General features: G+C 50.5%; 1 protein-coding gene across 6 annotated transcripts in view; it reads right to left on the bottom strand.

The window, feature by feature from the left end:
- The window catches only part of OGDH (oxoglutarate dehydrogenase), a 394,430-nt gene that overhangs the window by 41,256 nt on the left and 337,250 nt on the right, over positions 1-15,924 (bottom strand). For 5 of the 6 annotated variants that reach the window (XM_087427987.1, XM_014793632.2, XM_087428462.1 and 2 more), the window contains exons 3-4: positions 7,122-7,313; positions 5,161-5,263 (exon numbers count right to left, since the gene is read on the bottom strand). In XM_087427987.1, coding sequence (XP_087284113.1) covers positions 5,161-5,263; positions 7,122-7,313 — 295 coding nt within the window. Of the gene's footprint in view, positions 1-5,160; positions 5,264-5,385; positions 5,477-7,121; positions 7,314-15,924 lie in introns of all 6 variants that reach the window. The other variant, XM_087428642.1, reaches the window with a different exon arrangement.

Raw genomic sequence — 15,924 nt, 5'->3', positions numbered from 1 at the left:
TGCACGCTTTTATTTTTATCTCTATTTTTTTGCATTTTAAAATAAAATGTGAACACAAGACACACCAAAGGAGAGTGAAAGAGAAGATATTCTGGTTATCACTTACAGAAAGCACACAGGATTCCCAGCACCTGAGCACTTTAAAATATTTTTAAAAATTACTTCTTGATGAGTACAAGATGCTCTGCTGGAGAGGCAAAGAGTGGCTGGGATCCAGTCATGGTGCTTCCAAGCGACGCATAGCTGGCAAGAAGCAGGGCTGAGACGCTAGGCCTGGGGGTGCCTCGGTCTGCCAGTTCCTGGGCGGCAAGGAGGGAGGACACCCCCTGCAGGGGACGGACCCACCATGACGTTAGCTCGCTTGCCCTCCTGAGTCACTTAGGGAACCTAATCCCAACCTTTCACTCAGTTGTCTGGTGGCACTGCACGCTGCACACAGCAGCCAATAAATGTTAAATGAACTGCTCTCTATAGCTCTGAAATTATGAAAGTTGATTAAAAATCAACTCTACTTTTAGCTCATTCTTCGCAGCCATCAAGGCAGCAAAACTTGACTGGGCAGACACCAGAGCGCTCTAGAAGTCAGGAGGAGGGGCGGGGAGACTTCATCCCCTGCTGTGCTGGGAATGAACAAATTCATTTAAGAAGCTAAAATTCTGTCATAATTTTGGACTTCTGAATTTGCTTTTTAACTACTTAAGTTCATTTCGTAAGACTGACAATTTGCAAACACCAGTGGTAAACAGAAGTTTCATGCTTTCCTCCCTTTTATTTATAGAATTTAAGTAGTTCTCCTTTAATCATGTTTAAAATAAATCTCAATCATTTTTGTCACTGTGAGCAGTTATACTACAGAATTTATACAGAAACCACAGACGATGACACTTAAATTGGAATCTAATTCAAACGCTGCACTTGAAAGAGAAGAAGAAACTGAGGACAAGAGTTAATGGGAACTTTCTCCAAGTCCGCAAACCAGTCAAGGGCAGCTCAGCTTGGGCCAGAAACAAGACTGCCCAGTGCCCCCTCCCTACCTCAACGGAGCAAGACCTGGATGCCAGCACAGGACACCAGCCCTAAGGCAAAACGGTGTCCAGGCTCAGCTACGTCTGCGGTCAAGTTGTTTCTAGTTAAGATGGCAACGACCTCACAGGACTCTGTCTGGACCTTTCTGTCAATAGCCACACCTTGAACCTTCTTTAGGGCCAACCAGGAAAGGCCTTGCTAGGAAACCTGATCCTGTCGGGAAGAACAGTCCGGCCTTCCCATGGACGCGTGGTGCAACGTGTGCCTGGGGAATCTCATGCTGGAGCTCCCAACCTTCCTCCACGGGATGTGGGGTTGACGGTACAACCTGGCACAAATCAAGATGTGCTTCTGGGGTCTACATGGAACCTAGCCCCAGACACAACACATCCTGGGAAAAGGTACCCTGTTCCTAGCAATCACCCACACAATTATGGAAGATAACGCACACCTAATTGAGAAACTGTTCTAACACTTAAGTTTTAATTAAGATAATGACTAACTCCCATCTCAACAATACTTCTGCTGCATTCACAGTATGTTCCGTGTGCACACAACGTCTGATGGTAATCCTGATGTCCCAAGAGTACCCAGGAGCTCTGCATGTCTGCCAAGTCTGCTATGACAGGTAAGAGCCTACCTGTTGATTATCTCTCCACCTGTTGCTTCAGGGGCTAGGAGAATTTCTGAGATGTTAGGATAGGGACTCTAGGCCAGCATTTCCCAGCCTTCTCAAAGTTGGTCAGAAAGATCAAGAACTCAGCAGAAACCATTTCACATATTCCACTTTATTTAACAAATTCTGGGCAGATACAGCCCTGTTCATACTGCAGACCAGTATCGGCCGCCCTCAGGAACAGCTTCCTGCCCTCACCCACGGCTCACACCTGCCCAGTGCTGCCCGTCCACCCTTTGTGCTTCTCCAACAGCAGACTAGGGTCTCAAATGTATGGGTGTGAGCATCACCTGAGCCTCAGTTTCCCCACAAGAAAATGGAGAAACTGTGCCTGCATCTGCAGGAAGAGGGGAAGGGCAGCTCAGAGGTGGCATGAGAGGGACTCAAGCTCCGGGAAGGCCGCTGTGTGACTCAGAACACCACCGCAGTCACTCACTTACCCCAGACCTACATGAGGCCACACAGCCCACCCTGCTTTGGCAGGTTCCTGCACCAGAGCTACACTGCTTCCTAGTCACTCGGGTTGCTGACCAGTCTTCACCACTACCTAACTCCTGTGTGACCCTGGGCTATTTGCTCGATCTCTCAGTTTCTTTCTTTGTTTTTTTTTTTGTGAGGAAGATCAGCCCTGAGCTAACATCCATGCCAATCCTCCTCTTTTGGCTGAGGAAGACCAGCTCTGAGCTAACATCTATTGCCAATCCTCCTCCTTTTTGTCCCCCAAAGCCCCAGTAGATAGTTGTATGTCATAGTTGCAGATCCTTCTAGTTGCTGTACGTGGGATGTAGCCTCAGCATGGCCGGAGAAGCGGTGCGTCGGTGCGTGCCGGGGATCCGAACCCGGGCCACCAGTAGCGGAGCGCGCGCACTTAACCACTAAGCCACGGGGCCGGCCCTCTCAGTTTCGGAATTTATCTCACTACCAGTGAGTCCCATAGCTACTTATCTTAAAAGATTGTTAGTAATCACACTAGCTCACATCCTCATGGAGCTTAGTTAAGCCCCAGGCACTTTTCTAAGAAGTTCATTTAATTTTGAAAACAACCTTACAGATGAGGAGATGGAGGCACATAGCTCGTCCTGGCAGAGCCGGGGCTCCCACCTAGGGAGCTGGTTCCAGAGGCCAGGCCCTGAGGTTAGGATGAGAAAATGGCTATAAAAGTGCTCTAGGAACTGTCCAGTGTCCAGGAACAGAGGGGTCATGTTGGGGTCAGTTGTTTCTTGAAGACCTGAATACATCAAGGTGAGACAATTCAAGACTAATTTCCTACAGATTCAAATATATATGGTTTATACTTTTTCCATTTTTTTCTTCCTAAAGAGAGAATTTATCACAACTTTTATGCCACACTATCTCAAATTCTCAGGACGAAAATGCACTTTTTGCCACAAAAGGGGGCTGTTCCGTGACTTTCTCCTAGTGGTCCTGAAGGGCTCCTGGCCAGAGGATGCAGCGTCTCTCCCTCAAATGAACTCAGGAAGCTCTGAGTTCCTCTGTGTGTTATCTCCTGGTTTATCATGTCCTCTTGCCTGTTCACCCTCACCGTGTTGATGCTAAACCTCACAGAAGCACAAACACTTGGGGACACTATTCCAGAGTGGAATGTAAGGCAAGGCTGACATAGCCTAGAAAGAACTAGAAACAACAATGGAGGCCCTGCCTCTGCCCTGAAGAGAGCTGTGAACTGAGGAGCTGGGCAGTGTCGACAGGCCTGGGGTTTCTCACCCTTCACAGATTAGCTAGGTTGGGATTGCCGGGGAGACTTCCAAGAAACCTCGGCTGTGGCTCTGTCCTGACCTGATCAGTCTCAAGTAGGACAGAGGAGAGCTTTAGGCCTCCCAGGCATGAGACCTGAGAACCACCAAAAAAGGTTCATTTTGATACCAAGAAACTGGCCACTGTGGATGCCACTGGGTGATGAACTGGGGAGATGCCACTTCCGGCAGGAGAGGGAGACCTCCACCTATCCTGTGCCTTTCTTGTTCAAAGGCTTTGCCGTATACAGAACACTAACCTCTGAGGCCCGTGCCCAGGCTGGTTTGGCAGTTGGGGCCCTTCTCTGGACAGACGGCCCTAGGCCCGCGGGCCTCCCAGATGGGGGGCTCTGCTTTGCCCTCAAGCACCCGGAGGGGACACCCCACAGGGGGTGTGGGTCCCAGGCCCCTCTCCTTAGCAGGACTCAGGGTGCTGAGGGGGCTTCAGGACAGGTAAGCACATGCTGTGTTGTTGGGCCTGGGTGCATAGGGGCTAAGTGGTGAGGAGCAGGAAAGAGGCTCCAAGTGCCCGGGGGACACTGCAAGGAGAAGCCTCCTTCTTGGGAGCACAAAGTTGTCACCACTGAATAAAGTAGCAGGATTTAACTGATGCCTTGTCTGCAATCTGAACTGGTCCTATTCAATCATATCCCAGAGGGTTTCTTGAATCTTTCTTCCTAAAACTGCAAAGGGCAGGTACAAAGTGGAGGAAACCCTATAATATCCAGGAGTGTTTCTGAAGTGAAGACAGAGCAACGACAAACTGCTAACACTGGTCCCAGAGCCAACCCTGTTTGAAAACTAGCCTTACCTGACTAGTGTCTGACCCCCCAGGTCATACCTTGGTAACGCCCTTAAGGGCATTTGGGTATTGCAGAGCATTAGAGGCTGTTATTTAGAGGAGGTGAATTTCGTCCCCTCTCAAAGAGCAGCATTAGGCAGGTAGGTAATCATCAGTTTTGTTAGCATGCATAGTGTTTCTTGTGAACAACCTGGTCATTTCAAAATTAGTCACGTCATCATCTCTTTAGCAAGGTTAGCAGCACGGTGACTTAGAGCAGATTAACTAGAGAGTGCAGCTGCAGGTGCGAGCCCAGCCACGCCCTGCGCTTCATGACAGCAGAGGAGGGGTGCAGGCGAGTGTGACAACAACCGCCTGAGCGCCACCCATGGGCCTCCCTGCACGCCGGGGACGCCTTCCAAAGTTTCCTCAGTGTGATCACCGGCATTTAAGAATCCAGACACCCGACTGCACAACTTGCTCTGGAATTCACCCCGTCAAAGGCAGGCCACACCGTGCTTCAGAGTGGATGGCATGTGACAACAGTTCTGAGCAAAGCCTCGTCTGGGCAGAGGCAGCACTGCACTGAGATTTGGAAACCGAAGCCAGAAGAGCTCGTTTCTGGAATATCTTCTGACTCGCCTGCCCAGATGGGTCATCTTTTTCTCTGTGCCACAAACCTTTTCTGCCCCAAATTTTACTTTCCAATTTTGAGACTTAGAGCTCATACAATCTGGCTGAAAAGCTGGGATAAAAATAACTTGCCCAAAACGCACTAAGGCTGCATTACCAATAAATTTCAAGTGATCAGAATGAAGGAAACTTAAGAGTCTTTCCCTTCCGTCTGTGGACATCTGGCTATCACAAGCTGTGACACAGAGAGGAGCTAAGCAGCACAGCGCTGACCGCTCTCAGACCCTCACCAAGTTTGTCTGTGGATGAGATAATATCAGCGGGCACGGAGGAGTCCAGATCAGCATCCAAAATTCCCAGGGGGTCCAGCTGTGCTACATGGTGCCCTCGTATCTACGAATGGGCCAGCGATGGAGAGGGAAGGACACACACAAAAGGACAGGAGAAAAAAAAGAGGGAAGGGGTAAAAAAAAGTAAAATTACATTAAAATTAGCGTTTACAGATTAATTCTCACCCACGTTTGAAGAAACAGTTACTGGAGCATCATCAAAATTTACACAACTAATTCCGAGAGGATCAAGTTTTGCAATGTGGTGACCCCTGACCTGGAAGCAATAATACAAGCAGTCATTAAGCAGGTTCCGCGGGCCGTGGGGGTGGGGGTGGGGTAAAAGTCAAACCTTTCCCTGACAGCACCAATGAAGCCAAATAACAAAATCAGTTTAAAAAAGCCTTGGAAGGTTTTATTTTAAAAGCACTATCATGCATAAGTGCACTTTTATAAAAAAGGGAAAAATTTCTCAGGTTATGATAAACTTGGCAGTCTAAAAGGATCCATTTCTTGGGATCCTTACAGTTTCCCTGGACACATGGAAAGAGGATATGCTGGGGACTCTTGCTCCAGCGTGAACATAAACTGTCCCTCAGGAAGGAGGGGAGGTGCTAGTGTAGGCACAGGTACGAGGTGGGGTAGAGAAATGCCATCTTATCCACAGGGCTGTCCTTCCGAGTGGGTCAGGGCCCAGTGGGCAGAACAAAAGACGGCTACAACAGGGACATCAGCATCTGATCTGAACTGTTTATTAAAAAACCAAGAGAAAGAAAATCCCTTCCAATTTTAAGTTTCTTTAAGTCTTGCATATTTTATCCACAATTTCTTGCTAGCAATTTGAGAAGGCGAGCAGCTGCAGAGAGGTCACTGAAAGACCAGCTGACATTACTGAGGCTGAATGAGTGCAGGCAATGGTTAGAACATAGGCCCCACACCTCTCTCCTACAGAAATGTCCACTGTGAACAGCACTTGAGAGCACATGGCCCTGCTATTTACACAGCTCACGTGTCTTCTTTCACCTGCCTTGGGGGGAGAGCCTGACTTGCCAGGCCCTGGCATGACAAACCCACCGCCTTCCCCATGCTGCCTGTCCTGACAACTGTGGCGCCTGGCCCGCACGGCCCCTCCAGGAAACAAAGTGTTGGAGAGAGGAGAACTGGGTGTGATTCCCCTGCCACATAGCAGCAATGCACGAAGAGGCAGCAGGGGAGCCTAGATCCCCAGGGCTGCCGGAAGGGATGCTCCAGGCCTGATTTCTCCTCTTCTCCTCAGAACTACACACAGACCAGGTGTTAAGGTCTGACTTCTGGGCTCGTCCCCACGCCAGGTGCATATCCTGGGAGAGGTTCCTGGGCTCTGAGAAACGCTGGGGGAGCCCCGTTCTGCCCAACCCTCCTCCAATGGGGCCGACCACTAACTGGAATGCTCTTGGGGAGATTGCTCCTGCCCCTTACCCCTCTACAGGCTCAGCTGCCCCTCACTTGCCTCTTCCTGTTTCCGTGGGCTCTGCTTCTGTCCCCAAACTCTACAGGTTCATTTTCTCTTACCATATTTGGGCACTAGCAACTGAGAAGGGAGCAGCACACCCCTCCCAGTCACTAGCATTTCCCCTGATGCCCAGGCGCTGACTGCCTTTCCCTGCCTACAAATCTTTCTTGCCAACGTATGGAAAGAAATAAGGAGCTCTTTCCAGAGGAGGTACTAAAGGCGACAGAGGATTTGCTCAAACAGAGTGCGACTGTACTAGTTCCTTTTCTCTTGTCATATTTCATTTCTGCCTCCCTAGGCCCCAGGGCAGGGAGAGAGTGCCTCGTGCTTGGGTGCGGGGGAGGTGAAGGACAGCATTCACTCAGAAGGCTGGTCAGCGTGGTGCCGGCTCTCACGGCTGGACGGCCGGCTGCTGCCGCCACCACCTTACCTGGTAGGCCCTGATGAGAGACTGCACCGCCAGGTGATCCTCCACCAGCTTGTCCACGTTGGGCTGGGCTTCCACCAGGGGCTGTGCTCGGGCCAAGGCAGACAGGGAGCCTGGGCTCAAGGGGAGTGGGCTCTGGTAGGCGGTGCCCGGGGGCGCTCCGGCATTGGTGTTTCGGAAAAAAATGTCCCACGACTGAAGGCAAAGAAGGAACACACGTGTTACTGCACTGCTCACCTGGGGCCTAGGATTCATTTTTAGCCAAAAACAGAACTGTTCTTGGCAGGCGAGTTGCATCGGTTACGTTCATCTATCAGTAGGCTGGGTGGGCTGACTTCCTCCTACTCTGGACAGCTACTTCTCCCTCCAAAGAGTGGGTCTCCCGGAGCGGGGCCTCCGCTTCCACTCTTCTCCCAGGATGCGTGTTCTTACCCCCACTCCTATGACACAGATGCCCTGTAGCTGCCCTTCCCTCAAAACCCCAAAGGCACAAGGCCAAGCAGCTCTACTGCACTCACACACACCGAGTGCTTCCACACCGAGCGGCCCAGGAGGCAGGGGGACAGAGGCTTTCCTGTCCTATCTGTCCTCCAGCCTGGTTATCTTAGCCCTCCTGTCTATAGGTCTGTAGTCACCCGAGATCCTCAAACCCCACCTAAGGGGTTCTGAGTGGACCTAGAGTCTCTCTTAAGACCCAAGAAACTCAGCACAGCCTTCTGGATCCAGGCCTGCCTTGCTCATGCTCTTCCTCCCCGGACACAAAGCAGGAGGGGGCCTTTGTGTAAGAGGCAGCCCTGGGCTTGGACCTGTGAAGCCTGAAACGTTCCCCACTGACCTCTAGAGAAATCCAGTCCTGGGCCACAGAATGACATACTGGTCAACGACGGACCACATATATGAAAGAGGTCCCATAAGATTAGTACACAGAGCCTAGGTGTGTAGTAGGCTATACCATTTAGGTTTGTGAAAGTACACTCTATGATGTTCGCATGACGATGAGATCACTTAACGATGCATTTCTCAGAACGTGTCCCCGTTGTTAAGCAAGGCACGGCTGTGGTCTTGTCCACACTTCAGGAGGGCCACTGGGAGCTAAGGGCTCAGGGTGTTGAGATCTTGGCAAGTTACCTCACCCTCTGTGCTCAGTTTTTTCATCTGTAAGATGAGGATACATATCTACATTCTTCATATGTCTGTGGGAAAGACTAAATCATGTAGTGAAAGGCACTCAGCACACAATCCGGTAGGCAATAAGAACTTGATTTGGCATTACTATGAGTTTTAATCTCCTTTGTGCTAATGTGAACTAACTCATTTACTTCTTTTCCTACTATTTTTGGTTATTTCATGTTTGTATGATTTAATTTATAATTTGCATATAGTACGAATTATAATAGTTTATTCATCTCATACAAACGTGTTGTTTTTTAAAAAATATTTTAAAGGTCAGAGAAACGAATAAAATTCCTTTGCAAAAACAAAAAACAAAAAACCCAAAACTAAAACCCAGGAAGTTTAGAAACATAAAATCATTGTCTTTCTTCTCTGCCATACATTTTCCAGTTTCTAAGTTTCTTCCATCAATAAACTGATTAGACTTCTTGAAAAATCTGGAGAGGAGAAACTTCACTAGATTCCTGTGTTCGCCTTCTTAATAAGCGCTACCAAGATGTTATCCAGATGTGCTCACTGGGGCTCAGGCAGATATGGGTCTGTCCGTGTCCGGACAGAAACCATGAGGTTGGTCCTTAGGGTCTTCTGGCTTTTCAGGTGGGCTCTTTGCAGTGCTGTCCAAGGCAGAGATGCACCTGACTCAGACGGTCTCCTCTGAGAGACCACTGCATGCTGCAGCCGGTCACAAACTACTCACACACACGCTGTGACGAGTGCAGGCCTGGAACACCCAGCTCACAAGAGCAGTCTGGCTTCTCATGAAAACTGTTTTTGAGAGGAGCTTTACAGAATGTTTAAATTCTACAACAAGAACATATTTCTTTTGTATTCAGAAAAAGTAACTTTTAAAAAGCAAACTATTAGGGCGATGATTGTACAACATGGTGAATATATTAAAAACCACAGAGTTGTCCACTTTTCATGTGAATTATATCTCAATAACAATTTTAAAATGTTTTAAAAACAAGGTTTTACTGTTTTTACCTTTCTGGTTAATTTTCAGTGTGTCAGCTCATGGTAGAAGAGATTTAGGGTTCTCTTCTGAAACCAGCCTAACGCCGACTGTAAGGCACCTTGTACCATGTAACCTGACATCCAAGCATTCCCCTGCAATCCGGGGCTCGGAACCCCTAGGACCGTTCTCTCACTCTTCCTCTGTCAAACTGGTTCCCATAGGCACTCTGAGGCCTCCTCTAACACAGGTAAAAGGTGGTATGTCCACCAGAGAAAGCACCTGACTTACTCTTGTGAGAAAGGAGAGGACGCCTCAGCACGAAGTCCCTAGGGCCAGGGAAGGCTGCCTCCCTGCTTGGCATCTGCCTGGTTCCTCACAAGGACATAGGAGCTGACATGCTGGACACCCCCAAACATTTCTGACTTCATGGAGCTTTTCCAGCAGGCTAGAGCGAGCTCCCTGCATTCTGGGAGCAGCTCTGGCCCAGGACTCTTCCTGGCTTCTGTCCAGGCCTCCAGTAACCAAAGGCCTGACCTAAAAGGAGCTCTTCAGATTCAGCAATGAGTGGGGCAGGAGTCAGCCCAGACTTGCCTGGCAAGAATGAACAGCATGCCACGTAAAACCTAATCAAGTTTCTTCTTTACTCCAATCCTGCTCCAGTGCTGGCGTCTCTACCCTCACCTGTATCCCCGGGGCTACGATGAGGCTGAAGGGCTGGGCTGAAACCTAGTAGCCGCTGGAGGCAGCATACATGACCCAAACTTTCAAGCCTTAAAGCAGATGGTCTTTTTTCTGCCTCACAGAATGCGTGAAGACGTGTCCAGAAATGCAGTGGCAGCTGCCCAACAGCAAGACCTTGGATCAGGTGTCCACCGGCAGCATACCAACTCCTCATCCTGATGGGCACCAGCTGCTTACGGATCCAGAGCCAAAAGGCATAGCAAAAATCACATGTCCTCCTCTCTTTGGAAAAATCAGCTTTGAAAAACAGGTACAGTAGTGGCAGCAGCAGAGGTGGGGGTAGCTACTGCGCTGATGCTTTGAGCACCTGGAATACCAACCACACTCTCCCTGGGAGAGGTTCAGGCAGGATTTACACACAGGGGATACCAGGCAGGGATACTGATCAGGTCAAGTGAGAAGGGCAGGGCAGCTCTCACATAAACAGCATCTCTCATCTGTGCTGACCTGTGCCAAAGCCAGTGGACAAGAAAATGAAAGGAACTTCCAGGGCCGATGCCCTGAGGGCACAGGCCTGGAGACAAAGGCTGCAGGGCTCTTTATAGCCCAGACCTGGGGCAGGGGTGGGGGCACCTGCCAGCATCGGGCCTCCTCTCTCTGACCTTCTTTTGTGTTCCGGATAAAACTCCAGGTGATTTTCTTTTTTTTTTTTTTTTAAGATTTTATTTATTTATTTATTTTCCCCCCAAAGCCCCAGTAGATAGTTGTATGTCATAGCTGCACACCCTTCTAGTTGCTGTATGTGGGACGTGGCCTCAGCATGGCCGGAGAAGCGGTGCGGTGCGCACCCAGGATCCGAACCCAGGCCGCCAGCAGCGGAGCGCGCGAACTTAACCGCTAAGCCACGGGGCCAGCCCTCCAGGTGATTTTCAATTGGCTGAGGACAACTGCACAGATGGAAATTCTGCTTCAGCTGGAGGCCGTCAGAAAAAACTGGCTCACACCAGTATTGCAGAGAGCTGGGAACCCCTGGGAAAGAATATGCCAGGAATGCAGCTTCGGCCTTTCCTCATGGCGGGTACACACCACCACGTTGCTTACCCACAGCTCGGCCAGGCCCTCCCACACATTCTAGGCAGGTATGGGCCTCTCCACTCAGGTGAGCGCCCGCCCGCCCTCAGACAAGGAGCCCACTCCAACACAAAAGGGCCCCTTCCACCATGACTCGAAAAGTCTTCACACTTGGGTGACAGAAAGCTCTGTAGACTGGAGCCACTGCATACACCTGGCAAAACCCATCACACTGCAACTTAAAACACGTACGTTTTAATGTAAGTCAGACCTCAAAAAAGTTGATAAAAAAACAGGCTGAGAGTGAAGGTCCTTTTAGGCCTGCAGTTCTCACCACCCCACAGATGCTGAGCCTGACTTTCTCTCCCCCTCCCTTGTGGCTGGCGGCTCATTCCTCAAGGAGATGTCCGCCCCTCCTCCCTGCCTCCCCTGACACCTGCTGCTTTCTGTTCTGCTTTCCATTAGTGCGGCCTGCAGAGCCCTCCCTGCCGGCGGCTCCTGCTGCCTGAGATGCTCACCATCTCCACATGCTGGCCCACGTCATCTTTAACGCTTGGTGTTGTCACTGCCTGGAGAGGGTTTCCCCTCCTGATAATCGCAGCCCTGGTCCGTTCAATCTCAACCTGAGATTTTATTTTCTTGCGTGTTTATTTACTTGTTTACCTGCAGCTGGTTCTGGTTCTCTCCCTGACAGCAGCTTCCCTGCTGCCAGAACTAAGTGTCTGCAGCTCCGCCACAAGGACACGTCACCACAAGGCTGAAGTGACTGGTCAGAGGGGAGCCCCTTCCCAAACAAAGAGAAAGCTTTAAGAAGATGACACCTGCGCCTGTCCCACCTGCTCCCTGCACCTGGAGGTGCGTCGCCATCATGTCATCGAGGCGAGCAGCCCCAGGTGTCTTGTTGAGTGAAAAAAACAAACCCCATCCGTGTAAGCCACTTGAGTGGCGTTCTCTCTTTCTCTGAGCCAAACTCATTCCAAACTATCCCTTGATCTTGTCTGGATGCCCTGAACCTATGGCTCGATGTGGACAGGGGTGGTGACTTCTACCTCCAGAAATATTTCAAGTGACAGAGGAGATGTGAGGAAGAGAAAGCACAGTAAGAGGCTGGTGGGGGGAATGTAATATAGTAGCACAGTAATCTAACAGCATGTTACATCAAAACCACTGATGACAAAGTTTCCTGAACAGGAATGGTTTTTCACCCATGAGAAACAAGGCAAAGTCCGATTTTGGCTTCTGTGTGGGGGTGTGGTACTTAGCTCCGAGTGTGTGGCCTTCTGCGTCAGACTAAGACAGGCAGGAGTCCCAGCCCCACCACACGGCAGTGCGCTGGTTTTCCCGCTTCACGTGCAACACAAGGAAGATTTAACTACTAATCTGCCACGCAGCCCCCACAAACTCACACTGAGAATCAAGGCATATGTTGCCAACGTCACAGCCTCCAACTTCTTCACGCCTCGGTTGCACAAATAACTTAGTAAGGAAACTCTCTGTCCTCCTGCCTGGCCTTGAACATACAATGGACAGACACAGACACTCAGTCCTGTCTACCAGAGGTGAGAGGGAACGGCGGCTTGAAGGGGTCAGGACCTCAGCCCGAGGAGGGGGAGGAAAGGCACCTGCCCCAGAAGGCCAGCTCCTCCGCCCGGCAGGACTAGAGGGTTCCACCACATGTGAACGGTCTTCCCAAAGGTGTGCAGGATGTACTTTGTGAAAAGGTGAGCACTGTTACTCAAAAGTTCAAATCCACAAATGTCACTGAGGCTGCCTATACACAGCGTGCATCGAGGTTTGAGGACAGGAAAACGACTACGATGAGCTCCTCTCTCAGGAATGACAGGACGGATGAGTGAATGTGTCACTTCAGAGCAGGGACAGGTGTCAAGAAATGAGGGGAAGGATGGTGCTCAGAGGGGAGGCTGGTGGTCTGAGCCCTACAGAACAGGTGGGTATGAGGAGCCTGAGGAGAGAGATGCATCACATGGCCACAGGGAGGGTGTGTGAGTGACCTGGTAGAGACAAGAACTGGAAGGTGGGCTGGGGCCAGGTCTCGGGTGGCCTGGCAGTGAGAAGTAACCCGACCAGCCTGGGTTTTGGTGCTGCTTCTGAGGAAGCAGTTACCTGTGTCCAGGAGCAGAGCCTGAGCCAGGTCAGGGCTGAGCGGGAGGAGGGTGGGGTGGCTCACGGACAGGCCCGTCAGCGCAGGTGTGGGCCTGCCACTAACCTCCCAAGAGTGGGTTTAAGGCCATCAGCTTGTTGCTGAAATGACTTAACTAAAATGTGATAGATTTCAAGTGTAAATAAGGGTAACATTCTGGTTGAAATGAAACCAGAATTCTTACTTTTAATTTTAGATAACTAACAGCATTAACTGCAGTACATGAAGGTGTTTTCAAAAGCCAATGCTTCTCCTATGCACCCCACAAACCTCCCAGACTTCCAACAACCCCGGTGGACTTCCCCTACAGTCACCATGCCCTTCTTCTTAGTTACAGGAAGCTCTTCGGAGGCTGCAGACACGTCCCTTTTCCTTTCATGTCAGAAGGAAGCTACTCCAGTGCTCTGCTCATAGTAGGTGCTCACCACGCTTGCTGAGTTAAAGTCAGACGGGTTCAGACTCCTTCACGGGGCTAAGAGCCTGACAGGAGTGGTGTCCGATGATATGTCAGGTGCGCTGCCAGCTGCAGTGCTAGGTGGGATGTCAGGTGTGGTGCTAGGTAGGGTGTCAGACATACTGCTAGGTGTGGTGCTAGGTGGGGCGTTAGCTGTAGGAACCTGGAGGGTCCAGAGTCCAGAGGCGCCACCTCACCTCACAAAAGGTGCTCACCTTGGAGGGTGTGGGACTGGTCACCAGGGAATGAGGTAAGCAGACTTTGCCCTGTTTATTGTCAGCAGATCACAAGCATCTCAGGGTCAAGTTCCTGGCTATGAAGTTCACAACAGAGACGGTTCATGGAGGTTTCAGCTTTTGAGGGGTGGCAAACATGCCAGCTGGTGCCCCTTTGCCCATCTCAAAAGCTCCCACTGTGTCGCATACACTGGCCAGTGCAAGTGTGTGCAAAAAGGGCCAGGCACATGACGGCACCCACTGCAGTGCGCCCGACTGCCGCCGGCTCACAGGATCGGCAGCCCCAGTCCTGCCTCCCACGGGCTGGGCGAGGCCAGGGAAGTGGCTTCAGCGCTCTGTGCCTGATTCTTTGCCAACAAGAGTAGGGAGCACAGGCTACTTAGGACACCCATGTACCTGCAAAGCTTTTTACACTTTAAGAAGCACCTGCAGGTATACTTATACTTCTTCAAGACACTGATGATCAAAGCTTAACCTGGGGGCTACTCATGCTTATTCTAGCTGTCGAACTCTACGATTTTGGGTTGTTCTGAACTGACTGGACCATTTCCTCTTGTCCAAAGTCCCCTTCAGATGCCACTCCTCGCCACTCTGCCATCTCCACTTTAGCAGTGGAATAAGCCCCACCAACCCGCAGTATACACCCTTGTGTGGAACATATCACCTGGTGGCCACCACTCCCATCTGCCAGTGCCCTGACAAGGACACTGATGTAAAACCACCCCGGGGAATGAGTGGGGGAGCTTCTGGCCACGTCGTGAGTGGACCAAACCCCAGGTGCAAAGGCCATCACACAGCTGATAAACTAATGACCACCAGTCCAGGCCTCAGACCCCAGCACTGTCACAGACAATCGTATTATTTAAGTTCTGATATTAACAACGCTTTTTTTTTTGGTGAGGAAGATTGGCCCTGAGCTATCATCTGTTGCCAATCTTCCTCTTTTTGCGTGAGAAAGATTGTCGCTGACCTAACATCTGTGCCAATCTTCCTCTATTTTGTATGTGGGACACCGCCACAGCATGGCTTGACGAGTGGTGTGTAGGTCCATGCCTGGGATCCAAACATGTGAACCCTGGGCTGCCAAAGTGGAGAATGCGAACTTAACCAATATGCCACCAGGCTGGCCCCCAATAATACTTTTTAACTGCTACAAACATGAAATTCAGGGCAACAAGTGACCAAGGAAAATGGATGCATGGCCATCCTGAAACAAGGGTTTGGCTGGTTCAGACTAATTCAGTCAAACAAACAGGCAGTGGCTCCCACAGCCAAGAACACCAGTGACTTGCTGGCCTACAGGTGCTGCTCCCCGAGCACCCTGGTGCCCTGGAGGGAGCTGGTGCTGCTCTGAGGTGGCAGGTCTTCCTAGCCACCCTGAACAGGGGCTCTTCTGGCTTAGAAAGTGCGCCGGCAAATCCTGCATTATTTCCTGAGCACCCAGGTTACTGTGCTTGCTGGCCCAGCTACGGTGTGGGACTGAGTAATTCATGTCTCTGCTGTACACGAAAAGGCTGCGCTGGGAGGTCTCTACAACTCTCCCGATGCACCCTACCTGCACCCACGGAGCCTTTCCTGAAAACACCGTGTGTGACTGTCCCAACGTCCTAATAGGATGCCCAGGTGGGGGAGGCCTGCAGTCGACTGCCCACCCCCCAAGAACCTTCATAAAATATCACAGCTTTAGGGCTAAGTGCTCTCAAAAGACAGCACCACAGGACGCATAGCACTGGACTTCAGACCCCTCCATCCACTAGCAGGGCCTTTCTCAAACTGTCCCCAGCTAAGGCCCAGCTCAGAGTGCTGCCCACCACCGAGTCTAGGAGGCACTAGGATGCAGCCCTGCCTGACTTGTCACCACAGAACTGTTTGTACCGGAAGCAGTTAAAATTGGGGGTTCTACTTGGGCACTCCTCAGTTATAGAAACCAAATGAATTTATGCTTGATTAGAGTGATGCCATTGTTTTTAAAGCGCAGTGTAGCCCAGGTGAGAGAACATCTCCAAACAACCTCTACTCTCTTCTCTCTGGATGAGTGTGCAAGTAAAACGTGAATAAACACCCAAGATTAGCAA

Source organism: Ceratotherium simum, chromosome 1 (genome assembly GCF_057802395.1).
Source record: "Ceratotherium simum simum isolate JZ-2026a chromosome 1, ASM5780239v1, whole genome shotgun sequence".
Taxonomy (NCBI): Eukaryota; Metazoa; Chordata; class Mammalia; order Perissodactyla; family Rhinocerotidae; genus Ceratotherium; species Ceratotherium simum.
The sequence above is the reverse complement of the archived record's forward strand: the minus strand, read 5'-3'. Positions and strand labels throughout refer to the sequence as shown.